This window comes from Xyrauchen texanus, chromosome 48 (assembly GCF_025860055.1).
Source record: "Xyrauchen texanus isolate HMW12.3.18 chromosome 48, RBS_HiC_50CHRs, whole genome shotgun sequence".
Taxonomy (NCBI): Eukaryota; Metazoa; Chordata; class Actinopteri; order Cypriniformes; family Catostomidae; genus Xyrauchen; species Xyrauchen texanus.
The window spans coordinates 651,550-679,049 of NC_068323.1; the positions used below are offsets into that span (position 1 = coordinate 651,550).

At 42.5% G+C, this 27,500-nt stretch overlaps 4 protein-coding genes across 6 annotated transcripts in view; 3 read left to right on the forward strand and 1 right to left on the reverse strand.

Moving 5' to 3' along the window:
- Positions 1-925: 925 nt before the first annotated feature.
- LOC127639641 (cyclin-dependent kinase inhibitor 1-like) lies at positions 926-5,164 on the forward strand. Of its 2 annotated transcripts, none has more exons than XM_052121768.1 (3): positions 926-1,103; positions 2,590-3,019; positions 3,810-5,164. In XM_052121768.1, the coding sequence occupies exons 2-3, from the start codon at positions 2,599-2,601 to the stop codon at positions 3,863-3,865; spliced, it is 477 nt and encodes a 158-aa protein (XP_051977728.1). In that variant the 5' UTR covers positions 926-1,103; positions 2,590-2,598; the 3' UTR covers positions 3,866-5,164. The 2 variants fall into 2 exon arrangements, with proteins under 2 accessions (XP_051977728.1, XP_051977727.1); XM_052121767.1 differs by lacking the exon at positions 926-1,103 and adding an exon at positions 1,820-2,247.
- Positions 5,165-6,800: 1,636 nt separating this feature from the next.
- On the forward strand, positions 6,801-14,425 carry LOC127639957 (transmembrane and coiled-coil domains protein 2-like). Its single transcript, XM_052122310.1, has 5 exons — positions 6,801-7,098; positions 10,722-11,084; positions 11,173-11,783; positions 11,863-11,998; positions 12,128-14,425. Exons 1-5 carry the CDS (start codon positions 7,096-7,098, stop codon positions 12,425-12,427), a joined length of 1,413 nt encoding a protein of 470 aa, XP_051978270.1. The 5' UTR covers positions 6,801-7,095; the 3' UTR covers positions 12,428-14,425.
- A 1,776-nt stretch (positions 14,426-16,201) lies between these two features.
- Positions 16,202-21,272, reverse strand: LOC127639956 (ubiquitin carboxyl-terminal hydrolase 49-like). 2 transcript variants are annotated; one of them, XM_052122309.1, is made up of 7 exons: positions 20,916-21,272; positions 20,470-20,551; positions 17,983-19,433; positions 17,698-17,902; positions 17,486-17,594; positions 17,190-17,395; positions 16,202-16,903 (listed from the first exon to the last, which is right to left on the reverse strand). In XM_052122309.1, the coding sequence occupies exons 3-7, from the start codon at positions 19,411-19,413 to the stop codon at positions 16,800-16,802; spliced, it is 2,055 nt and encodes a 684-aa protein (XP_051978269.1). In that variant the 5' UTR covers positions 19,414-19,433; positions 20,470-20,551; positions 20,916-21,272; the 3' UTR covers positions 16,202-16,799. The 2 variants fall into 2 exon arrangements, with proteins under 2 accessions (XP_051978269.1, XP_051978268.1); XM_052122308.1 differs by having other exon boundaries at positions 20,470-20,554.
- Positions 21,273-25,532: 4,260 nt separating this feature from the next.
- Positions 25,533-27,500, forward strand: part of LOC127639920 (bystin-like) — a 9,780-nt gene continuing 7,812 nt past the window's right edge. The window contains 3 exon segments of the mRNA XM_052122255.1: positions 25,533-25,916; positions 26,038-26,179; positions 26,259-26,397. Coding sequence (XP_051978215.1) covers positions 25,655-25,916; positions 26,038-26,179; positions 26,259-26,397 — 543 coding nt within the window. The 5' untranslated portion in view covers positions 25,533-25,654.

Here is a 27,500-nt window from a genome sequence, read left to right on the forward strand (position 1 = left end):
TAGGTATTTTATTATTTGGTTACCATGCACATGAACAATAATCATACACTTCAAAGTGAAATAAATTGATTAGGTTATATTAGCAAATACTTGTGCAGGACAGGAACTATTTCTTCTTCCGCTCGTCTGAACATGCAACACAATCGCTTACGATCACAAAACTCGTTCAAGCGAGAGAGATCCGTGTCTTATAGCGGTAATGACAGAAATCAGAGAAACTTCTGGAGTAATTCACACTAAAATAACCACATATATATAAAGTTGACACTTCCTGTAATGAGTTTGAGTGTAATAGAGTGTAAAAATACTGTTAACGATGTTTTTACTACAGTAATGTTGTGGTAATCTTGTTTGTTTGTTTTATTATTATTATTATTATTATTATTGGCAGAACGATGGTTTTACTACAGTAATGTTGTAGTGGTAAACATGGTTAATTTTTGTACCAGTAAACAAAACAGAAGTATAAATATTGTCTGTTTAGGCTCATAAAATTCTCTGTTTCTGTTTTATTATTAAAATATAAATAAAAAAAAATAATTATGACCAAACATAATATTTTCAATTACCAATTTTATAAAATAAATAAATAAAATAAATTACCAATTTTATATATATAAATATATACGATATATATATATATTTTTTACATTTTTAATTTATTTTATTTATTATTATTATTATTATTTTTATTATTATTATTATTTTCATATTTAATAGAGGCATCGGTATTGGTATCGGACCGAAAAGAAAATAAGTGGCGTTGCCCATCCCTAACATGATTCACTTCAATTCATCATCCCTGCGCACTCACGTGCTGGCATGTTGTTCAGTACACGTGCTGATCTCACTAAACCCCGCCCACCGTACGGCCACGCCCATCGGAGTTGATGATCTCTCGCACAGAATATCTGTCACTGCATTATCCGCTGTACCGTCATTCAGGAAATCACCTGAAGGCAATCTCAAACTTTGTTTTTGACCTCGATACTCTTGTTAAGGGTAACTCTAACCTCTACAGTTTTATCTACAAAGAGGAATATATATATATATGAGAGAGAGAGAGAGAGAGAGAAATCACTCTTCGGAAGCTAATAAATAATGTAAGTTGCATGTTTATTACTTCGTTTTGCACTTTCATAACTTTTGTTTTTTTAATTTATTAACACTTAATGTTTAATTTAAGTTATGTAATCTAATATTAATCTGTAAAGATGAAGTATTAACTGTTTTGTTTCTCTCTGATAATTATGAAGTTAAATAATCGTCATACACAATATTTCATCTGAAACCTTCTTCCTTATAAGTTGTTGAATAGATCAATGTGGCACTTATATTCATCATCGGGAGTTATATTTATCTTTATGAGCGTTATTGTAAACTGGTGTGATGGAGTAATGTCTGGGACTGACAGCTGTTTTCCACCGGCACACACGAGCTTCTGATTCACGTTGACGCAGAAGACAAAGTGGGCGGGGCGTGTCTGAGTCACTTCTAACAAATCAAACAGAATCCCGGATTCCCGCCACAGCCTTTATTTTTTCGAAAAGAACAGCACGTTCCATTACTACAAGTGTGACGTGTGATGACATCACGATACAAGCTTAAAACGGGATTTATTACAAGATTCTAAAAGTTTTATACTAGCTTGCGAAATTCCTCACGGAAAAAACAAAACAAAAACAAGATTTTATAACTATATCCCAAAATAAATAATTGTCATTGGTCAGAAGTTAAAAAAAATAATAAAAAAAATTAAATGTATTCATGTAAATTTCAAAGATGTGTGTGAGTGTCAAGACTTTGGTTGTGGGTTTTGGGTTGTCAGTTCTTTGTGTAATTTTAACACCAGTTCTTGTCATATGTTGGTGTTATTTGCATTGAGCAGAGAAGTTGTTATGTGGCTTTTGGTCCACAATACATTTTTCTGAGCATGGAAGTGATATAGAGTTAAACTAGTGTTTCTATGTGATGAAAATAGACCAGGTTTTTACTTATAATTTATTAAATATGTGAATGTGCTCTATATATAGTGGTTATAAAATGTCACAACTGTGTGGTCCAGCAGCGGCCACTACTGGTCAGTCTTCACACTGCAGATGTAGTTTGAGTCAGTGGAACATGTCCTCACATGTTTCTGCAGTTATGCCTAGACATGTATCTGTGCATGAGTCACGACAGTCTTTATAAGCACCACACACAGCCTCAGAGAGACAGACAGACATGACTGCACAGAGAAGGAGACAGGTCAGAGACAACAACATGAAGACATTTGTTGTATTTTGTGTATGGGAACTAAATAATTGGAATTTAACTTTGATTTCAGGCTGTTTTGTTGTGATATTATTGTGGGATATTTACATTTTCAATTGGAGTTTTCAGACTTGATGGTGTTGCCTATCGACCGATATGGGTTTTAGTGACAGATATAGATTTTTCTACAGAAATATCACCATTATTTCTGAATGGACAAATATCACTCGATTTATTTGGCTGGCAGACATTTCTGTCTATCACTGCTGTTAACTACAAACTTTTAAGACTGTTATTGTTTCAAATGTTTATGTCCCTTTTTCTCTGTCCTTGCAGTTGCGCACCATGTCATCTCACAAACGGATCCTGCGAGCTCTTGGCAACGGCTCGACGCGGCGGAGTCTTTTCGGTCCGGTGGATCACGAGCAGCTTCAGGCCGAGTATCGAGACGCTCTACGCAAAGACCTGGAAGATGCGACGCGACGCTGGAGCTTCGATTTCATCTCAGAAAAGCCACTCGAGGGCGGAGACTTCCAGTGGGAGGGCGTGTCCAGAGTTCGAGTGCCTGTATTGTACCGCAGCTGCCAGACGGAGGAGCTGTCGAGACCACGTGGAGAATCGTCATGTGACGGTCTGACCGATCCAACTGGCGTCGGAAAAGAAAACATCCCCAAAACACCGGAGCAGTTCGTTTCGGTCCCGCAGGACATGGAGAAAACGCCAGACAAGAATGGTGCACTGAAAAGAAAACAGACGAATATCACAGGTGAGCGGAGGGATGAGGTGGGGCGGGGCTAACCGCAGATTCAGGAAGATTCGGTGAATCTCAAATTCAGAATATCACCCTAAAATCAAAAGTATTAAATTATAGGTGGCCTGAGTATCTCAGCGAGTATTGACGCTGACTCTCACACCTGGAGTCGCGAGTTTGAATCCAGGGCGTGCTGAGTGACTCCAGTCAGGTCTCCTTAGCAACCAAATTGGCCCGGTTGCTACGGAGGATAGAGTCACATGGGGTAACCTCCTCGTGGTCGCTATAATGTGGTTCTCGCTCTCGGTGGGGCGTGTGGTGAGTTGTGTGTGGATGTTGTGGAGAATAGTGTGAAGCCTCCACACGCGCTATGTCTCCACGGTAACACGCTCAACAAGTCACGTGATAAGATGCGCGGATTGACGGTCTCAGGCGTGGAGGCAACTGAGATTCGTCCTCCGCCACCCGGCGAGTCACTACGCCACCACGAGGACTTGGAGCACACTGGGAATTGGCCGTAACAAATTGGGGAGAAAATAAAAAATATATATATATTATAAAAAATACAAAATTATACATTTTTGTGCAAAGAAATGTGTTTAATTATCATGCAAATAACAAGGCAAAAAAATTGATTAATTTGTGATTAATACAAATGTTCTGGTGAGATTCACTAGTTTATTTATTGTTTATTAAGTAATTACATCATATGAATGTAATTACTCCCATAAAAACGTTAATTAGAGTTTCATGAGTAGTAGGAATATTGATGTTGTATCTTACACACACTCTTTTATCCAAACAGATTTCTACCAAGCAAAGAAGAGACTGGTGGACACACCCCGTAAATCAGGAAATTAACTATCACACACACACACACACACACACACACACACACACACACACACACGTACTAACTCAGGAACTCCATGTGTCTGGACTCATATCCTCATCACAAGAATAAGGAAACATGTATTGATTAACTCTACACCATTACCTTCAGTGTATTTCTATGCAAGATGATCACTTGAAACCATCATTAGGATCATTTCCCACCAGGACTTCTGTCCCAGGTCTGGTCATGGACACATTCTTCACCACATGAGCTGTACAAGAGTGCCACATTGTCCCTGATCAATCCTGTCGACGGTGACGTCCGCTCCAAGGCAAAAGCATTTCATTTAGAGTTCTGCTGTCGTTTGTGTTATTTCATTTGTGTTTCCTTCAATCGTGCTGTTGATTATGGTTAAGGAAATCGGTTCTTTGCCATTCCTTCTTTTAGCACTTACTGTTTTATGTTTTTACGTGGACATTTGAAGAAATGTATGTTTAAGAAAAGCCTTAACAGTTGGTTTGGTATTTGGGTGGGGGATTTGAAAGACCCTCGACGCCCATGAATTGAATCTTTTGGAATTTGTGTCAAAAAGACCTTAAAAAATGATGATGAAGTTTATCGACTTACGATATAACACTGATCTTTCAGTGTGCACATATACTAATGTATTGCTATATTGCACAAAACATATAACTCCTTTTAAAAACTCTAAACAGTCTTTGGTGCCTAATTTCTTTTGGCAGTTATTTATAATCTAACCCTTCTTAATAATGTTATTACGTAAACTTTGATTAAGCTGCCAATATGTTCTCATACAGCTGCTCTCATAACGGAGCAGCAAGTACGTCTTTACAAGGTAAATGTAGTGTCGTTACAAACATTGGACCTCAAGTATGAAGCACAAGAATTTCTGTTTTAATTGTACGCAAAGATGCATTCATTGATGCACAAAAGCACTTGTGTTTCGTCAATGTGGCCCATTGGAACAGTGCATTCACAAACACTCAGTTTTGATGTTGTTATCATGGAGTACCAACACTCAAATATGTGACACCCCATCAACGTTGACTAACGTTGACCTAGCCTATGTCGATCAAATCCATTCTGTGATGTTTCTTGTATCCTGATGCTTGTAGATGTCTGCGATCGGTCTGTAAATACTCACGGTTAATTCAGAATTACGTTTGTGTTATTCTGAATAGTGTAACTTGCACAGGTCTGTTATTGTTAAAGAGATATTAAAGTGTTCTGTATTTATTTCCTGATTAATATTGTATTGTAGATTTACATTTAATTGTTCCTAAATAAAGTGGAAGAGAAACTGATTTGTTATGGACTCGTAATCATTTTTGGCTTTTCATATAAATTGATAAATAGAATAGCATTATTTCTGAGAATGAGTTTTTAAACAATTGGCAACATCTATTGATTACTCAGCGAGTATTGATGCTGACTACTACCCCTGGAGACGAATCCAAAGCGTACTGAGTGACTTTCACAATACGGTAGTACAAATGTGATTTTTTTCCCCCTATTACAGGAATGGAAATTTGGGATTTAAAAGAGCTTAATTCATTATGAAAATAAAGTTACTAAGCAAAAATGTCCTAAAAAGTCCTAATATATATTCAGGGGGTTCTGGGAATCTCAGCGAGTATTGACGCTGACTATCACACCTGGAGTCATGAGTTTGAATCCAGGGCGTGCTGAGTGACTCCAGTCAGGTCTCCTTAGCAACCAAATTGGCGCGGTTGCTAGGGAGGGTAGAGTCACATGGGATAACCTCCTCGTGGTCACTATAATGTGGTTCTCGCTCTCGGTGTGGCGAGTTGTGCGTGGATGCCGCGGAGAATAGCGTGAAGCCTCATACATGCGCTATGTCTCCACGGTAACGCGCTCAACAAGTCATATAATAAGGTGCACAGATTGACGGTCTCAGGCGCGGAGGCAACTGAGATTCGTCCTCTGTCACTTGGATTGAGGCGAGTCACTACGCCACCACGAGGACCTAGAGTACATTGGGAATTGGGCTCTCAATGGGGCGTGTGCTGAGTGACTCCAGTCAGGACTCCTTAGCAACCAAATTGGCCGGTTGCTAGGGAGGGTAGAGTCACATGGGGTAACCTCCTCGTGGTGGTTATTAGTGGTTCTCTCAATGGGGCGTGTGGTGAGTTGTGTGTGGATCGTGGAGAGTAGCATGAGCCTCCACATGCTGTGAGTCTCCGCGGTGTCATGCACAACGAGTCACGTGATCAGATGCGCCACTTGACTGTCTCAGAAGTGGCGGCAACTGAGACTCGTCCTCCACCACCCAGATTGAGGCGAGTAACCACGCCACCACGAGGACTTAGAGCGCATTGGGAATTGGGCATTCCAAAATTGGGAGGAAAAGGAGATAAAATAAAAAACAAACAAACAAAAAAAGTATTTTTGCCAGTGAGGATGCATGCCTGCTGGTGAACTTCCATTAATTGTGTATTTCGTGAAATTAAAATCAGCTGCACTTCACATGCGTGTTGTGTTTGTATGCAGTGTTGTCGCACGTGTGCATTGTTTTAATATGCGGCCACTGCAGTGTGTAGTAACATGTGTGTGTGTGTAACCGGTGCATAGTGTTGGTCTTCAGCACAGTGACCCAGTTGTTGTGAAACATATTGCTATGATACTGACATCAGCATTTCCCATCAGCCCCTCCTGCCTGTTTGGGAAATGTCCTCAACCCCACCCCCCCAACACAAACACCAATCCCTTAAAAAAATTTGTTTCACACTCTGAAAAAACACACACCAGCATGCTCACATACACACATACACTGAAAAGTTCAATCCACTATTATACACACACACACACACACACACACACACACACACACACACACATATCTCAGACAGATTAAGCTCAGAGAGTGTGTATCCGTGTAAAAGCTGCAGTGTGTCAGTTTAATGTGTGTGTGACGCATGCTCCAATGAGCTCCCCTCCTCCCTCTGCGCTGCAGCCGCTGCAAAACACACAGACACACAGCCGGAGAGACAGAGATGAGAAAGAAACAAGAGATACAGACAAGAGAAAGATGCGAGAAACAAAACCACAGATGATTCTGACTCTATTGTTAACAATGGACGATTAGCCTGAGAGATAGACAGATATCTGGAGGAGGGGTGCAAAAAAGAGAGAGAGATAGAGAGAGACAGTCAGAGAGCGGCATGGCCCTCTTATACGTCTCTGCGGTGAACATGCACATCCTGGACTGAAGAACATGGTAATTTCTCGCAAATTAATCTTCATTTTGTTCCTGTGTCGTAGCATCCATCCATTCATCAGTCCATCCGTCGATCTGTCTGTCCATAATCACGCATCTATCTCTCGACTCTTTCTGAAGTGTCTGAATTTAGTTGCAGATTCTGCGTGTTCTCTACAACGTCAGCTGCAGATGCTAAAAGTCAAAATTAAGCTGCAGATTCTGTATGTTTGTAGTCAGATACAGATACTGCATGTCTGAAATCAATTTAAGATTCTGTATGTCTGAAATCAGCTGCAGATTCTGTATATCTGAATTCAGCTGCAGATTCTGTATATCTGAATTCAGCTGCAGATTCTGTATATCTGAAATCAGCTACAGATTCTGTATATCTGAAATCAGCTGCAGATTCTGTATATCTGAAATCAGCTACAGATTCTGTATATCTGAAATCAGCTGCAGATTCTGTATATCTGAAATCAGCTGCACATTCTGTATATCTGAAATCAGCTGCAGATTCTGTATATCTGAAATCAGCTGCACATTCTGTATATCTGAATTCAGCTGCAGATTCTGTATATCTGAAATCAGCTGCACATTCTGTATATCTGAATTCAGCTGCAGATTCTGTATATCTGAAATCAGCTGCAGATTCTGTATATCTGAAATCAGCTGCACATTCTGTATATCTGAAATCAGCTGCAGATTCTGTATATCTGAAATCAGCTGCACATTCTGTATATCTGAATTCAGCTGCAGATTCTGTATATCTGAAATCAGCTGCACATTCTGTATATCTGAATTCAGCTGCAGATTCTGTATATCTGAATTCAGCTGCAGATTCTGTATGTCTGAAATCAGCCGCAGATTCTGTATATCTGAAATCAGCTGCAGATTCTGTATATCTGAATTCAGCCGCAGATTCTGTATATCTGAAATCAGCTGCAGATTCTGTATATCTGAAATCAGCCGCAGATTCTGTATATCTGAAATCAGCTGCAGATTCTGTATATCTGAAATCAGCCGCAGATTCTGTATATCTGAAATCAGCTGCAGATTCTGTATATCTGAAATCAGCTGCACAATCTGTATATCTGAATTCAGCTGCAGATTCTGTATATCTGAATTCAGCTGCAGATTCTGTATATCTGAATTGAGCTGCAGATTCTGTATATCTGAATTCAGCTGCAGATTCTGTATATCTGAAATCAGCTGCACATTCTGTATATCTGAAATCAGCTGCACATTCTGTATATCTGAAATCAGCTGCACATTCTGTATATCTGAAATCAGCTGCAGATTCTGTATATCTGAATTCAGCCGCAGATTCTGTATATCTGAAATCAGCCGCAGATTCTGTATATCTGAATTCAGCCGCAGATTCTGTATATCTGAAATCAGCCGCAGATTCCGTATGTCTGAAATCAGCTGCACATTCTGTATATCTGAATTCAGCTGCAGATTCCGTATGTCTGAATTCATCTGCAGATTCTGTATATCTGAAATCAGCTGCAGATTCTGTATGTCTGAATTCAGCTGCAGATTCTGTATGTCTGAAATCAGCTGCAGATTCTGTATGTCTGAAATCAGCTGCAGATTCTGTATGTCTGAATTCAGCTGCAGATTCTGTATGTCTGAAATCAGCTGCAGATTCTGTATATCTGAATTCAGCTGCAGATTCTGTATGTCTGAAATCAGCCGCAGATTCTGTATATCTGAAATCAGCTGCAGATTCTGTATGTCTGAAATCAGCCGCAGATTCTGTATATCTGAAATCAGCCGCAGATTCCGTATGTCTGAAATCAGCTGCACATTCTGTATATCTGAATTCAGCTGCAGATTCTGTATATCTGAAATCAGCTGCAGATTCTGTATGTCTGAATTCAGCTGCAGATTCTGTATGTCTGAAATCAGCTGCAGATTCTGTATGTCTGAATTCAGCTGCAGATTCTGTATGTCTGAAATCAGCTGCAGATTCTGTATGTCTGAATTCAGCTGCAGATTCTGTATGTCTGAATTCAGCTGCAGATTCTGTATATCTGAATTCAGCTGCAGATTCTGTATATCTGAATTCAGCCGCAGATTCTGTATATCTGAAATCAGCTGCAGATTTTGTATATCTGAATTCAGCCGCAGATTCTGTATATCTGAAATCAGCTGCAGATTCTGTATATCTGAATTCAGCTGCAGATTCTGTATATCTGAAATCAGCTGCAGATTCTGTATATCTGAAATCAGCTACAGATTCTGTATATCTGAAATCAGCTGCAGATTCTGTATATCTGAAATAAGCTGCAGATTCTTCATGTCTAAAGTTAACTGCAAATTCTTAAAATTTGAAATCAGATGCAAATCTTGCATGTCTGAATTTAACTGCAGATTCTGCATATCTGAAATCAGCTGCAGATTTCCTCCTGTTCATTTGTTAAGTCACTCAGTCACCTAACACGCACTCCTTCACTGATTCATGTTGCCTGTGCTTTTCTGAGTCAAGTTTACACACACACACACACACACACACACACACACACACACACACACACACACATGTTGTGTTTCCATGTTTTATGGGGACTTTCCATAGACATAATGGTTTTTATACTGTACAAACTTTATATTCTATCCCCTAAACCTAACCCTACCCCTAAACCTAACCCTCACAGAAAACTTTCTGCATTTTTACATTTTCAAAAAACATAATTTAGTATGATTTATAAGCTGTTTTCCTCATGGGGACCGACAAAATGTCCCCACAAGGTCAAAAATTTCGGGTTTTATTATCCTTATGGGGACATTTGGTCCCCACAAAGTGATAAATACACGCTCACACACACACACACACTCTCAAACACACACACACACACACACACACACACACACACACACACACACACACACACACACACATAGGTGCTGTTAGCAGGTAACATGACTCAGGCATGCAGTTTCACATGCATTTAAAGATGCATTGACTACAGAAACCCTCTTGGAGCCCTGCTGTGTGTGCCTATTTAACAAACATTTTCTGGCACAAGTTTGTTTGTTTACAGCTGCAGATTGAGTTGCAGGATAAGATGATTTGATGATGTGACTTTCTGTGTTGTGTGTGTATTCATTCATTCAGTGTTTTATGAATTATTAATTAGAGATGCATAATTACTATTGATTTTTCTACTGTGTGCATGACTAATAATTTCAAACATGCATTGCTTATGAGTGTCTCTGATCTCAGTGTCATTTTTCTGTTGAAATACTGATCAATCTATATTCGCCGAAATGGTGTCTCTTAATTTATTGTGATGTTGTGTATGAGTGGATGAGAAATATTTTCAGAAGTGGGTCATTATGCTGCCTCTCTCACTCTGAGTGTGTGATAGTTTTAGTTTAGTGAATAAACAGTCGTGACACTGGTCGCTTGCTCTTGCTGCTGCATGCATGATAGAGGTGTTAGAATCTGCATGTGTTTTGATAACAGAATCTGCATGTTTTGATAACAGATGTTTAATGTTTATTTGTGTGTGTGTTAAAACTAGCTGCATATAACAGTGATTATGTGGTTTGTGTTTGTAATTACTGTGTGCATTGCATATTATCTTGCAACATAACAGTAACTGCATGCTTATGGTTTCACTGCGCGTTTGCAGCTGGATAAGAGTGAAGTGTCCACACTAAGTCTGCCACCATCCGTGAGCCATGGTGGTTCAGACGGGAACATCAGTGTGGAGGCGGGTTCGGACGGGGCGTGTGGCGAGGTCCAGAGAACACGAGTGGCGCTGGAACACCTGCAGCAGAAGATCCTGAAGATCACAGAGCAGATCCGTGTGGAACAGGAAGCCCGTGATGATAATGTGGCTGAGTATCTCAAACTGGCCCACAATGCCGACAAACAACAGGCGTCACGCATCAAACAGGTGTTTGAGAAGAAGAACCAGAAGTCTGCGCAGACGATTGCACACCTGCACAAGAAACTCGAGCACTACCACAAGAAACTTAAAGAGATTGAGCAGGTACATTTACATGCATGCATCTTTGACTGGATCATCATGGGTTTGAATGTTTCTTATACATTATTACCAATGCTTCTCTCGTTTGTAGAACGGTCCTGCTCGCCAACCGAAAGATGTGTTGAGGGACATGCAGCAGGGGCTGAAAGATGTTGGTGCTAATGTTCGGGCAGGAATCAGTGGTTTCGGAGGGGGCGTTGTGGAAGGGGTAAAGGGTGGAGTCTCGGCGCTCACGCACACGGCCGTTGTCTCCAAACCGCGAGAGTTTGCCAGTCTCATTCGCAATAAGTTCGGCAGCGCCGACAACATAGCGCACATGAAGGACGCTCTGGAGGATGGGCACACAGAGGAGACGCCCAGAGCTCTGAGCGGGAGTGCCACCCTTGTCTCCAGCCCTAAATACGGCAGTGACGATGAATGCTCCAGCGCCACCTCTGGGTCTGCAGTTGGCAGCAACTCTGGTGGGGCGGGAGGGGCTATGTCCGGGATGGGGGCGACCATGGGCAGCCCTCGACTGGATGGACACCATCACCACCATCATCACCACCACTCGTCTTCTTCCTCTTGGGACATGCTACTGGAAGGCCTGCAGGAGATCAAAGCCAGTCAGGTGCATATGGAGGACGCAATCGAAGACATGAAGGTGCAGCTGCAGAGTGACTACACCTACATGACCCAGTGCTTGCAGGAAGAGCGATACAGGTAAAAGAGGACTTCCTACAGTAGATTTAGGGCATTGAAGATCGACTATTGAAACGTATGCCTTGCCTCTCCAATACAGGTACGAGCGTCTAGAAGAGCAGTTGAATGACCTGACAGAACTTCATCAGAATGAGATGAGCAACCTGAAGCAAGAGCTCGCCAGCATGGAGGAGAAGGTGGCGTATCAGTCATACGAGAGAGCACGAGACATCCAGGTTAGTATGTTAAATACCTTTTTTGTATTTAGATGTTGTAATACATTCTTCTATCTCAGTTTAATATGCAGACAACTATAAGAAATCCATTGGCAGATTGATTTCCTGGGTGTGTGTGTGTGTGTACAGGAGGCGGTAGAGTCCTGTCTGACACGCATCACCAAACTCGAGTTGCAACAGCAGCAGCAGCAGGTGGTACAGTTGGAGGGCGTCGAGAACGCAAACGCCCGAGCACTGCTAGGAAAACTCATCAACGTGATTCTCGCCCTGATGGCCGTGCTGCTGGTGTTCGTCTCCACCATGGCCAACTTCATCACGCCCCTCATGAAGACTCGCACTCGTGTTGGCGCCACCCTTGCCCTGGCGCTCTTCCTTGTCACACTATGGAAACACTGGGATTGGCTGGAGCTCTTTCTACTACCCAGCTGAGAGAAGCAATTAGAATAAACGCTCAGAACTTAATACTAACGGTGACGCATCCCGTCCCATCGTAATCTCATCTCATCAGAAGTTGGTGAGAGATTTATGGTATAAAACTATATAAACATCCATCTATTTATTTACTTCAGTGATTTGGGTGGGCAGGACAAGCAACTTTATAGCCCTGTTTCGACAGGGAGATACCAAGTCAGAAGACGGCACTGTTTCAATAACAGGCTTGGATGAACAACTTATCAGTTCATGTCTGTTCTTTCCAAAAAAGGATTTATCATTTTATTTAGACCTTTGTCTCTTGCCTCTGTCTCTTTGCTTTAGGGATAGTTAACCTAAAAATCAAAATTCTGTTCATTTACTTACCCTCATTTCAACCCTTAAACAAATGAATGTTAAAACGGTTTCTGACACAAGAAATACGTTTTTTTCTGTTGATGCATGGCTTTACTCTGACTTACGCAATCCCATCTTAGACCAGTCATCATCGTTAAAGTCCGCATGTAACGAAAGTTGCGACCGACATTACTTCAGTATCGTGAAAAATTGTGGGCAGGGCTTGATTTTCTCCATTGGGAATTGATTGGATCTAGAAATGGAAGTTTACAGCCAGTTGTGGAGGACTTCTCAATGCCTGACACACCGCCATCAATCGCGTTCGATGGGGAAGAAGTTTGTTCGCAGCAGGTGGAGGAGGACGAGCAGCAGGAGCAAACAGAGGATCATTTTATCGCAGGAATCAGGCCTTATAGGTTTGAGCCATTACCTGCTGAGAGTACTAACGGTGACCTGGACGTGGAGGCTCAGGAGCAAGTTCACCCTCGAGAGCATCTCGATGTCTCCAATGGTAATGCTAATTTGAGTTTTTGGGGGGATTTTCTCCCCTTTTCTCCCCAATCTGGAACGCCCAATTCCCAATGTGCTCTAGGTCCTCGTGGTGGTGTAGTGACTCGCCTCAATCCGGGTGGCGGAGGACGAATCTCAGTTGCCTCAGCGTCTGAGACCGTCAATCCGCGCATCTTATCACGTGACTTGTTGAGCGTGTTACCGTGGAGTCGTAGTGCATGTGGAGGCTTCACGCTATTCTCCGCGGCATCCACGCACAACTCACCACACGCCCCACCGAGAGCGAGAACCACATTATAGTGACCACGAGGTTACCCCATGTGACTCTACCCACCCTAGCAACCGGGCTAATTTGGTTGCTAAGGAGACCTGACTGGAGACACTCAGCACACCCAGGATGGATTCAAACTCACGACTCCAGCGGTGAAAGTCAGTGTCAATACTCGCTGACATACCCAGAACCCTGTGATGCTAATTTTACAATTAGTAAAATTGTCAGAGAGCCACAACCTAAAACGCACCTCCTCGCCATCTCTGATTGTTATGCTTATTTTTTACTCGCTGTCGAAGCTCAATGCAGACTGCCGGTTGGAGGGGATGGGTTAAAATATGTTCTGCCCAATATGTCACAATAAACGCCATCAGAGAAGGAACGTATTCCAGAGGCGAAGCCAATTTTCAGATTTTAGATTTAAGATTACGAAGACTAACTATTTATTTTCTGTGTATTAACATGCACGGATCAATTGTTCACCACAAGACTAGTAATGTGCGCTAACAAAGTAAATACGGTCAATTCTTGATTACATGCAGACTTTAATGGAGGACATTTTACATATGCTGATTCTTGTACGATTTGTCTCTGTGAAATTCAATGTCTGTTATATTTTATCTCCTGAAATATCACATTAGGGAGGATGAAACATGGTCATTGCCATTTTGCTATATGTGTTGTTAAGTGATAGTTGGCATAGATTGAAATGGCAGACTAACGTATAGTCAATAATCAATAACCTCATTTGTCACCAGAACATTTTTGCAAACAGCTATAGTGTAACACGCTCAATCCCAATGGCATGATCACATTTCTCATGTTTCTACCCGTTTGCTAAAAATCACAACACCATTCTTAATAAAGACATTTGCAAATAAGTGAGATACTGTTTTGTTTCATTAATTTTACTTTTTACATAGGTCAATCTATGTATGTGTGTCAATGTTTATAATATGGTGCTTAGGTGGGTGGTGCGACAATTTGATGCCGTAATCGAGATAAAATTCCTTAATCCCAAATTGGATTACATGTTTAGAAAGAACCCATTTCCTTCTCTTAACACAGATAAATGGCCAACAACCTGGGCGCCACCTGACGGCAGATGGCGGTACTACTCTGCGGTGGTTTTCTCATTATCTTTCTAATGAGAAGCAGCTACATTTAATTAATCTTATGCAAATGAGATCGATCTGACAAACTGTGTCTGGATCGTGGACAGAATTAGAAATATCATCTTCATCAGATCTCTCAGACAGCACATCTAATGACCGTTGACGGACTGAGGTAATTTACCCACAGAAAAGGCGGGAACTTTACGAAATTTACACTTGAAATAAAGTCAAGATTAAACAAAGTATTCCATACTGCTTCATTTAGCGTGTCTGAGAGAAAACTAATCTCTGTATTTTACAAAGTTTGAGACGTTTATGGCATCAGATCTTTTGCAAGATATTCAGTTTGGTCTGAGGTCCTTAACCCTTGAGCGACCTTTTTGATTTTTTCGATAATTTTAGCTGTATTAATGACAACGGCATACATTTTGCCAAAAGGTGTGTATTTTTGGGGAATTTTGATATTTCAACCTCAATTCCTGTAATACATCTATAATACATAGCCTATATAATACACTGTGTACACAAAATAGTTTCACTTAGGTCTTCAGCACATAAATATCCCCATTGAAACCCGTTAAAACGGCAACATTTGATCCCAGTGACATTAAAGCATAAAATCATGAATTATATGATATTATTCCCTGGCTACAAAATTTACACTTTCACTTTCCACCAGATGATTCAATTTATCTCATGTTTATCCTATGGAGCAAATACAAGCTTTTCCCCTATTCTCTGTGTACTGTATTATAAAAGTGTGTGTGTTGGTATGGATGTCATTGTTGTTTTTTTACACACACACATACAAAACACACTGAGGAATGTAAATGTAAAGCTGGCATTAAAATCCAAAAAATTAATGGGTATTTGGTAGTTATTATCAGGATTGATGTCGCTTAAAAAAAGTAAATAATTGAAAGTGTAAGTATATTATTATTATGACAATTGTTTGACGTGGACATTTTTGTCCTTTAAGGACCTCCGAGTAACTTTTTTAAATTGATGCACAAGGGTTAAAATTCGAATACATGAAATGTCTTTAACTACAAAGGTTTAATCTGCTTTATACTCAAAAGTTATGTCCATTAATTATTTTTTTTGGCAGATGTAAATTCTTAACCACTGCTAAGCTAGTATTTAAATATCACTTTTTATTTATTTTTTGCTCACCACTTTATAATGAATTACAAAATTACTCGGTGTTAAAAAAAAAAAAGAACTCTTTGTTGGTCAGACGGTCTCCTCTTGTCCAAATACATTTTACATTTGGACAAGACCAGGCCAGATGGTTAGCATGTGCCAATTATCCCTGCTGTTAGGTTCTGTAACTACATCATTATGCGAACAAAACCCACGTATCTCCAGCGACGGCCAAATAAATAGTAATAATGGTCCAATAATTTGAAAAATGTATATCTAGTGATTTCCATCAAATGTTAAGGAGTCAGTCGGGTCAAACCAGTTTTTGCATTACATTATTAGTTATTGTAGAGAAATAAGCAGACTTGTATATAAAAAGGAGACACGGAGGCTCATTAAGGTTATTTTTTAATCACTATCATCAGTAAGATCCCACAAGATCAATAAAGTTGATAACAGGTGCTCTCACAATACAGGACAAGGGTCAGAGGTCAGCAGTCACACCCTTCCAAACACACAAAACTAAAGACATTCAGCGTCATTGATTGTTCAGTCATTTTCACTGATGGAAATCAAGAGGTTTTCTCTGTTTTCCTGAATTGAAACCCCAATAGAAATAGAGTAGAAAACCGTTGCAGTATCAAAGATGAAGAATTCCTGATTCAGTGTGTGTGATGGTCATATTGCTGTCACATTCTCTCCAGGATGAGCGGCCATCTGTTTCAATCCGTCCAATGAAACGACAGCAGACGGACTTCAGTACCTGGAGTTCAACTGTGAGTGTGTGTCCCTGCTGTACTGGACCCTACAGGTGAGTTAGTTTGGTCCTGAATGCCCTGGGTAAAGTGTGACTGTGCCAGCAGAGACAGACAGAGAGACAGGTAGAGAGAAAAGAGAGGCAGGTATAGAAAGGCAAAGAGAAAGACCAATAGAGAGAGAGAGAGAGAGAGAGAGAGAGAGGTAGAGAAACAGGTAGAGAGAGAGACAGACAGGTCTAGGCGGAGCGTTGCGTGTAGAACAGGATGTAGGCCTGAGTGCTGCACACCTCCTCCACACTGCACACGTTCATCTCGGAGTCGTTACAGTGAACCCAGAAACCTGCAACACCAACACAGTAACCATGACACTTATCCTATAATAGTATAATCATTTGGGATTCACTTGTGCAAAATGGGCTGGACTGCTTTGACCAACTGCGAGTACACTACTACTAGTAGTAGTGTCCAAATTAACTGTACCGTTTTCACTATTGCACATCCATTTCTGAAGAGGTTTCACACGATCAGACGAACCAAAGAGTGACATCAAACGAACTTGAGTCCTGCACCAAAAGGTCTAGTGTGAAAACGCCATTATAAACAGTGGTTACGGAACAGTTACGTACCTCCTTCAGTGTTATAACAGTAGGCTGTGTAGTGCCCTGAGCCAAAGCCTTTCCCATGATGCATCACTACAGCAGACAGGTCGTAGGTGTAGGCCTCTCTTTGTGGCGACGTGGCAGCATCCGAGTAGCAGTATGGTTCTATATTCAGGACCTGATCGAAAGCCACGTGGACGCCGATCTTCTCCCGGTGATTCCGACCGGACCACCTGAAAACACGTGAATGGAATTGTTGGAAAGAGAGCACAGCTATGTGATGGAGTTTTTGAAGGTGAAACTTGGGAAGAGTTCCGACTAACCGGAAGCGTTTAAGGTGTAGCCGCAGCACCTGAGGTAAACGGCAGATCAGTAACTGCTTACAGGCCTCGGACAGGGACAGGGGCTTATGGGACGATTTGCGACGTTTTCCTAACAAACAAACAAACAGCACATTTAATTTAGAAAAGCATCAATAATCACACATCACACCTTTTTAGATCTGTAAAGAAAGTCCAGAGTTCCGGGTACTGACTGTTGCAGAAGTTACAGGCGTAGATGCAGCCCTCCAAAGCTTCCGTCTCTGTGAACTTTGCGAGCATCTCCGACAGAGAGCAGCTCCGCTGACACGCTGCCGCGCTGAGCTTCTCCATGCGGTGGTATCGCTCTGGGAACTCCAGAGACAAATCCCAGAACGGCTCAACTGTGTTCGACTTGCGCTCGCAGGACAAACACGTTACCTGCAGGGACAGTATGACATAAATTCAGCTCAGAAATAAATCACAAATTTCAAAAATAAACAGTGTAAGTTATGCATTACCTGGCTGAGCAGCTGTCCATGGAAGATTGTGTTGAGCACTTTGAGGACCTGTTTGGACAGTTTCCGCTGGGTGAGGGGGATCAGGAAATGTTTCCGGGGTCCGTCAGATTCCAGTTCCTGTTGAACTTTATCCAGAAGCTCACATAGGAACTCCTGCGCATCCTGCTGGTCGTATCCACGAAATGCCGGAATCAGATTCCATACAGAGTGCAGCATGGCGAATGGAGAAACCAGTGACCACCGACCCGACCACATGACCCTGAAGAGCGTGTGCAGCTCGTGACACAGCGACATCTGTGGCCGAGACGAAGATCGTGGCTCTTTTGGTTGTACCAGTTCGGCTGCGCTAAGACTAGGCGGGATGTTCTGTTTGCTGCCCAGCAAGGCACCTCCACTCACCCTCCCCATGCGGCCCAGCGCAGTGAGAGCACTGGCCCCACCCACCATACCCTGCGAGTGGTTGGTCTTAGCGAGCAGCTCCTCTGTCTCGCACAGATCCAGTGTGAGGAAACACTCCCTGAACTTCTGCAGGTGACTCAACACCTGCAGGATGGAGTTCATATAACATGTGTTGCCTAGGTTACGTAGTCCTGTGACTCCAGGTGCAAGTTTCCTGCGACGAGATGACTGTGACGCATGATATCGGCGCAACCTACCTGCAGCACGGAGTGGTTTGCGTGCAAGAGGTTTGTTGGACAGGGGAAGTAGGAGATGTTTGGGAACAGCCAGGAGTCGTTCAGGGGGTTCACGGAACTTCTGCGGGATGAGGGCGAGGGTGGGACGAGGAGCCTGAGTAAGCAGGCGTGCGCTCTTCCTTGGCGGGATGTTAGCAAGTTCTCCCATCAGTCTCCTCTTGACCTCCCTGCGTTGTTGTCGCTTCTCCTCTCGCTCCTGCTCCTGTTTCTCCTCGCGCCTTCTCAACTCCTCCTGCTGCCGACTTCTCCAGTGGTGTATGGCACCTCTGAGAAGAGTTTTTCGCCGATGCCACAATGCTGTCTGCATGGCCGTCCGTAGCTCTGCACCCCCCCGTGCTCTGAGAGCACCATCAGCCACAGAAGACCGCAGAGAGCGCTGACCGGGATGGCGGACTGTTGACAGAGCACCTCGGAGGAGCTTCAGGTCTCCCTCGACATTATCGTTCAACACATAATCTCCACACGCAAAACAAAAGACGTCCAACTCACGAACCTCCATGGCCAAAGGGTGCTGCGACTGCTGGTAGTGACTGAGTGAGTGTTCCTCCATGTAGCGGCCGCACGCCACGTGAGAGCACTTCAGACAGGCCCATACTGACTCTGTGGTGCTGCAGTCCACACAGCGCCACATCTGCGGGTTGAGGATAGAGTGGCCATGGCCCAAACGGAGCCGCACCACATGTTTACAGCGATCCATGTCTCCTAACACGCATGAGCACACAGAGTCAGGATCCATACGCCATGACCGCACCCATCCTGAAGACGACAGAGGCAGATAATTGCAAAACATTTCGTTCATCGGCAGTGTAGGGGTCTAACTCATTAAAAGTCACACAATAACACTTTTTGAAAGTAACTAGTAAAGTGACTTGCTACAATACAATGCCAATACTCAGTATTCTACTCATCTGTCTGTCCAAGTACACATGACAACACATAACTTGGTATTTGAAAGAAGGACATCAGCTGAGGAAGTGTTAAATACACATTGTGGGTCACCTTTATCTTTTGGAGCATGCACCCAACATGAGGCCATATGTGGTCTGATTAACCCATATACATGCTGGATGAACCAGAGCTACAATCAAATGATCTACTCTAAGTCTGACTTATCAAAATGAGACTGGTACTTAAAAAGTACTATAAAGATGCTTTAAAAAGACGACTTACTGAGCTTGTTTACATGGAAACCAGAAGCCATTAACTGTGAGCTGCTCAAGACTGGAAAGCGTTGTTCTCGTTTACATGCATCGTGTTCGCGGCTTTCTCTTACCCCCATATACATGCACCGGTGCACCTCGGTCAGTTTGCAGCAACGTAATTTCTCCGCGACACTTGCGTAAATAACAAACATGCCATTTTTTGTTCTCTGTTGCTTGTCTTTATTTCTTTAAACTCATCAAACTCCAGGATTCCCCCAACTTGAGCGGATATACTCGCACACGAGGGACAGTAGTCGATATTTTAAATGGATGTGTTTAAATTGGTATAGTTTAGTGTGTGTCCGATTTCCCACAAATGTTGAATTATTTCCACTGTGTTGACTTGTTGTCGGGCTCCGTCCTATGACGCTAGTTATCCGGTCGGTTAAACGCACATCCACACTTTCTACAAAAACCCTGGAATAAACAGTTGTGCACATGAACGGGGTCACTGTTTTAGTCCAACTGAAATCAAACTTTTAAAGTGCATGTAAACAAACCAAGTGAAACTGAGTAAAATGTCTTAAGAGTTCCACGGATTGTCCAGCCAAATGAGGATTAACAGCTATTTACAGGAAAAACAGACTCACTGTGAGAAATAGTTGAGGTCCAGCATCAGAGCAGGCATTTCCTGCAGCTGTAGAATTTAAAGGGCTTCATCACGCAGAATTACTGCTGTTGACGGGAAACATGCATGTTATTTACACCTGCAACTTTAACATGATTAAGAGTTATTGATCCATAATACATCAGTCTATTACAAGGGTCAGTCCTGATCTTAAACTGGTCCAGTAAACTGGTTCTGAGTGTGTCTGCGTTTTGGGGTATGTATATGAGTGTGTGTGTTATGCTTTAGGAATATGGTAATGCATGCATGTTTGTGCATATGTAAGTGCATGTATATATTTGACTGTGTGGAAGTATATGAGTGTTTGTCTCTGTTCTTTGAATGTTGTCTGTCACACAATGGAGTGTGTGTGTGTGTGTGTGTGTGTGTGTGTGTGTGTGTGTGTGCTAAACCGCTAGTGCTACTCACAGAACAAAAGGCGCTCCGCCGGGAGACAAGCGGAACCCGCGGCAGTGGTGTATACGGGAGGTTCCGGTACCGGCGGATTACGGTTGAGTGTGTCTACACCTGCGCGAGGGATCCGTTACTTTAAACCCGTTAAACAAAAACCAGCTCGAGAGGCAGACACGGAACTAACTCACAAAAAACCGACGATCTGCTATAAAACTGCCCCTCAGCCCGAGTGCAATGTAAACTCCACCACACATCCGGTAAAGTCCGTTACACGCGGAAAATGACGGTAAATATGTGTGTGTATTTATTGTATTTACACTCACGTTCGGCTGTTATTTACCGCCATCATCCGCACGCGCGAACTGTCACCATTTTCGGCTCAACCAAACTGGCCCACCACTGACGTCACGGAGCCTGATTGGCTGGAGAGCGGTCGATCCACTGATGGCCTTGTTTGATTGGTTTAGGGGGCGATCGGTTGCGCAATTCAGCTAATCTCCCATTGGTTGAGTCGACGTCGCTCAGGTTTTAAAGTTCCAATTTAACGGATTAACCTTCGTGAGGTTACTTTAACGGGAGAATTATTTCCTATTTACAATATTGAAGTATAAAGTGCAAATATTTCAGAGCCCAAAGTAGAGAAGATTTAAATGTTCCTGGTTCATTACAAGTTCAGATGGAATAAACAGGTTTTGTGGATAAACATTAATTACAACTGATAATATTTAAGATTCGTCTGGCAATCATCATTATGCCTGAAATGCATAATTAATTTATAATAATGCTTAGACCACTACACCACCACCACTCCAAGTATTCATTTATAATTACACGGCTCAATCATCATTATGCCTGAAATGCTGATTGAGCCGTGTAATTATAAATGAATACTTGGAGTGGTGGTGGTGTAGTGGTCTAAGCACATAACTGGTAATCTGGTAATTAGAAGGACGCTAGTTCGAGCCCCACAGCCACCACCATTGTGTCATTGAGTAAGGCACTTAACTCCAGGTTGCTCCGGGGGGATTGTCCCTGTAATAAGTGCTCTGTTTAATACATTGGTAATCAGAAGGTTGCTGGTTTGATCCCCACAGTCACCACCATTGTGTCCTTGAGTAAGACACTTAACTCCAGGTTGCTCCGGGGGGATTGTCCCTGTAATAAGTGCTCTGTATAATACATTGGTACTCAGAAGGTTGCTGGTTTGATCCCCACAGTCACCACCATTGTGTCCTTGAGTAAGACACTTAACTCCAGGTTGCTCCGGGGGGATTGTCCCTGTAATAAGTGCACTGTATAATACATTGGTAATCAGAAGGTTGCTGGTTTGATCCCCACAGTCACCACCATTGTGTCCTTGAGTAAGGCACTTAACTCCAGGTTGCTCCGGGGGGATTGTCCCTGTAATAAGGTCTCTGTAAGTCGCTTTGGATAAAAGCGTCTGCCAAATGCATAAATGTAAATGTACTTGAAGTCTGGTTTGTATGGAGCGTAAACAAAGACACTTAAAGTATGTACGTATACCTTATATGGTAAAGTACATACTTCTGAGTGTGTAGTAAGATAGTACACCAGTATTTGGGCAACATATCATGTCATAACATTACATTTTTCTTCCCACTGGCTTCATTGTTACGCACTGTTACGCCCGTTTCACACATACTCCGTGTGCAGTGCGTATGCGGTACGTATGCGGTACAGGAGCAGCATGCGCTATAGTGCTTTCACATATGCTGCGTTTGCAGTGCGCTACTGATCCGCAGTTTCTGTGTGCCACAAAATCAAAAATGTGTAAGGAATTTTGATTTTAAACCCAAACGTTAAATTTGAGATTGTTTAAGGCATTGAAACAGTATGAAAATTCATTTGAATCATTGTGATTCTTTGTTTTACATGTAGTTCGAGTTGAAGAAAAGCTATCGCATATCTGTTGCTAAGAAGGAGCTAGAATGAGACGCATTTGGGTTCACTGTCTTTTTTTAGGGTAAAAAATCATATAGGATGGCATTTTGCAACTTTTGGGACTATAATTATACTTTTTTGTTTTTCTTGACCCTGTAATTTAGTAACTGTAGAACACATTAACTGAAATTATGTGTATATGATGACATTATTACAGTTTCTTGTCAATCTATGTCTATTTTAATGTGAACAATGCGCTGCCACTTTAATTCAGTGCGGTGCAGCACAGCAAAAATAGACTCGGTGCGGAAACGATCGCTGCACTGCTGTATACGCACCGCAACTGGAACGGATCGACGGACTGCATCCGCGTGCAGTGTAAAAGCTCTAACCTGTTAACATGGGAACGGAAAAAAATACGCACTGCAAACGGAGTATGTGTGAAACGGGCGTTACGGGGTCAAGAAAAACAAAAAAGAATGATTATAGTCCCAAAAGTTGCAAAATGCCATCCTATATGATTTTTTACCCTAAAAAAAGACAGTGAACCCAAATGCGTCTCATTCTAGCTCCTTCTTAGCAACAGATATAGCGCGATAGCTTTTCTTCAACTCGAACTACATGTAAAACAAAGAATCACAATGATTCAAATGAATTTTCATACTGTTTCAATGCCTTAAACAATCTCAAATTTAACATTTAGATTTAAAATCAAAATTCCTTACACATTTTTGCTCCTGTACCGCATACGCACTGCACACGGAGTATGTGTGAAACGGGCGTTACTGTTTTCATGTTAGCGTTAATGCACAATATGCATAATGCAAATTTGGTCATCAGCACAGTCCACACGGCCCAGATTTTCTCGACAAATAGGGAGATTTTGGTACGAGGAATGGCAGCTGGTGAGTTTAACATGCAGACTGTGTAATATACCTATAGGGGGCGACAGTACCGGTCAGTAATACTACATTGAAGATGAATAATACCAAAAAATGGACCCTGTATTCAGAAGGTCCCTTACCACATCCTTCACAGTATTAGCAATAAATGTTTTTTTAGTTATTTATTATAATTTTTTTTTATCCCAATTTAGAACGCCCAATCTTCACTACTTAGCAGGTCCTCGTGGTGGCGCGGTTACTCGCCTCAATCCGGGTGGTGGAGGACGAGTGTCAGTTGCGTCCGCTTCTGAGACTGTCAATCCGCGCATCTGATCACGTGACTCGTTGTGCATGACACCGCGGAGACTCACAGCATGTGGAGGCTCATGCTACTCTCCACGATCCACACACAACTCACCACACGCCCCATTGAGAGAACCACTAATCACCACCACGAGGAGGTTACCCCATGTGACTCTACCCTCCCTAGCAACCGGGCCAATTTGGTTACCCCATGTGACTCCACCCTTCCTAGCAACTGAGCCAATTTGGTTACCCCATGTGACTCCACCCTCCCTAGCAACTGAGCCAATTTGGTTACCCCATGTGACTCCACCCTCCCTAGCAACTGAGCCAATTTGGTTACCCCATGTGACTCTACCCTCCCTAGCAACCAGGCCAATTTGGTTACCCCATGTGACTCTACCCTCCCTAGCAACTGGACCAATTTGGTTACCCCATGTGACTCTACCCTCCCTAGCAACCAGGCCAATTTGGTTACCCCATGTGACTCTACCCTCCCTAGCAACCGGGCCAATTTGGTTGCTAAGGAGACCTGTCTGGAGTCACTCAGCACTCCCTGGATTCAAACTCACGGCTTCAGGTGTGATAGTCAGCGTCAATACTCGCTGATATATCCAGACCCCATTATTACTAAACTCTAAGATTCATACTTTTAAAATTCCTCGCCATTTTTCGACATGCAGTGTTAATTATGTCAATGAAGTTACTGAAATTTTTTTTTTTGTCAACGATAACTAAGACGAGATGAAAAAAACAATGAAACTGACCAAAACGTATATGATTCATATGACATGACAAAATATTGACCAAATTTAAAGGAAATGTTCTACTAAAACTATGATTTAAACCAAAAATGAGGGGTGCCGAGTACATTTTAGGGGGCAATATTATTATAGCTGGTGCTCTTAATTGTTTACTGTGTAATGTCCTCCCAACAATAAAAACACTGTACTATTAGTCTTAAATAAGTGTTTTTGTGGTGTGTTTTTTTTTATTCATAATCAAAACGAGCAGAAGAAAAATATTAATATTAATATAAAATATAAACTGATTATGTAAACATCTCATTAATTGTAAAAAAAAAATTAAACTCACAGCGCAATAACTATTTAATCATTTAAAATGTACAATAACAGCAGAACACACGAAACGAATCGTCAAAACAAACATTTATTATAAAATAATTAAAGAGTTTCGACATCCATTTCAATGCCACACACTTCCGGGAACCGGTATTTACTACCGGATCATTGTTGCGTTCGTTAATAATATAGAATCGGTTAAATTGATAAATGTATTTTAACAAGACACAGATAATCATAATTATCTATATAAAGTAATAATATGCTCGCAAACATACTGATACAGTAATTCAGAGCGGTACACACTCATGTAGGCGGAGTTGTGAGCGGAAGTAAACAGTGTGACGCAGCGCTGCTCTGAGATCAGCTGGTATCAGTGCAATATAAACACTGTGACCAGCGCTCGTCCGCGTCATCTGATCTCAGATCAGCGTTCTGGACATGCATGAACATACACACGGACTAGCGCGCACACACAAAGCCATTTGCTTCAGACCCACGTGTGTTGTGCGCTCAGCAGCGTGTCATGAGTCCATGTAGGTATAAATAATAATATATTTATGATATTAATAATATAATCATCATGCCGAAGGTAAAGAAGAGTAAGTCCGGACCGGAGCGCAGCGGTGCTGGTGTGTCTTTGGCGGATCAGATCCTACAGGGAGATGCGGTCCGGATCAGCGGCCGTGTGAAGAACCGGAGCCGAACTCACGATGAAGAGCAGGACTATGTGGACGAGAAACTGTCCAGAAAGATCCTCCAACAGGCCCGAATCCAACAGGACGAACTACAGACCGAGTTGGGATTCACACCAGAGACCAAGAGACAACAAGCTACTCAACTAGGTGAGAAACTGATAGTCCAGAACACATGGTATTACGTAATAAAAGCACGTCTGATTTTCATTATGCATGACACATATATGTTATAGGCGGGAAAAGGTAAATCATGTTGTTGTTGTTTCAGGTCCCAGCACACAGGATGGAGACTCTGATGAAGAATGGCCAGCACTGGGGGAAGTCGCAGAAGAGTCCAGCTCTGAGGTTCAGGTGGACCCTGAAGATGAGAGAGCCATCCAGATGTTTATGAACAAGAACCCACCTGTCAGGTGAGCTGGCATCCAGTGTGGGACTTGATTGACGCTCTGAAGGGGTTGTGTTGGTCATGTGTTGTTTGTGTGGTCGTAGGCGTACGCTAGCGGACATCATCATGGAGAAGATCACAGAGAAACAGACTGAGGTGGGCACAGTGATGTCAGAGGTGTCGGGTCGACCCGTCCCGCAGCTGGATCCCAGAGTCACAGAGGTGTACAGAGGCGTCAACAAGGTGCGTCGCAACCTCAGCGGTTCTTCACCACGTCCCACAATATCTTCAGGATTATTCCCGTGACTGACAATCATTTTGCGTTCATTTTCGCGTTCCCCCTTCAGTCGAGTTTAGCGTTCCCTCGCAGTGAGTTTAGCGTTCCCTCGCAGTGAGTTTAGCGTTCCCTCTTAGTGAGGTTTAGCGTTCCCTCGCAGTGAGTTTAGCGTTCCCTTTAATACGTTTTGCGTTCCCTCGCAGTGAGTTTTGCGTTCCCTTTAATATGTTTTGCGTTCCCTTTAATATGTTTTGCGTTCCCTTTAATACGTTTTGCGTTCCCTCGCAGTGAGTTTTGCGTTCCCTTTAATACGTTTTGCGTTCCCTTTGCGTTCCCTCGCAGTGAGGTTTGCGTTCCCTCGCAGTGAGTTTTGCGTTCCCTCGCAGTGAGGTTTGCGTTCCCTCGCAGTGAGGTTAGCGTTCCCTCGCAGTGAGGTTTGCGTTCCCTCGCAGTGAGTTTTGCGTTCCCTCGCTGTAAGGTTTGCGTTCCCTCGCAGTGAGGTTAGCGTTCCCTCGCAGTGAGTTTAGCGTTCCCTCGCAGTGAGGTTAGCGTTCCCTCGCAGTGAGTTTTGCGTTCCCTCGCAGTGAGTTTTGCGTTCCCTCGCAGTGAGTTTTGCGTTCCCTCGCAGTGAGGTTTGCGTTCCATCGCTGTAAGGTTTGCGTTCCCTCGCGGTGAGTTTAGCGTTCCCATTCCTTTAAGACGTTTTGCGTTCCCTTTAATAAGTTTGCGTTCCCTCGCAGTGAGTTTTGCGTTCCCTCGCAGTGAGTTTAGCGTTCCCTCGCAGTGAGTTTTGCGTTCCCTCGCTGTAAGGTTTGCGTTCCCATTCCTTTAAGACGTTTTGCGTTCCCTTTAATAAGTTTGTGTTCCCTCGCTGTAAGTTTTGCGTTCCCTTGCAGTGAGTTTTGTGAGTATTTATATTATCCATAGTAAAAAAAATCCTTTCCTTTTAGTGAAGAAATGCAAAAGAAATACATTTCCTCTCTGTCCTTTAAGAGGCTCCGTACAAGTTGCACTAATATATTGTAGAGTTTAACTGAACACGCAAAATACGACACTTTTAAAAGTTGCT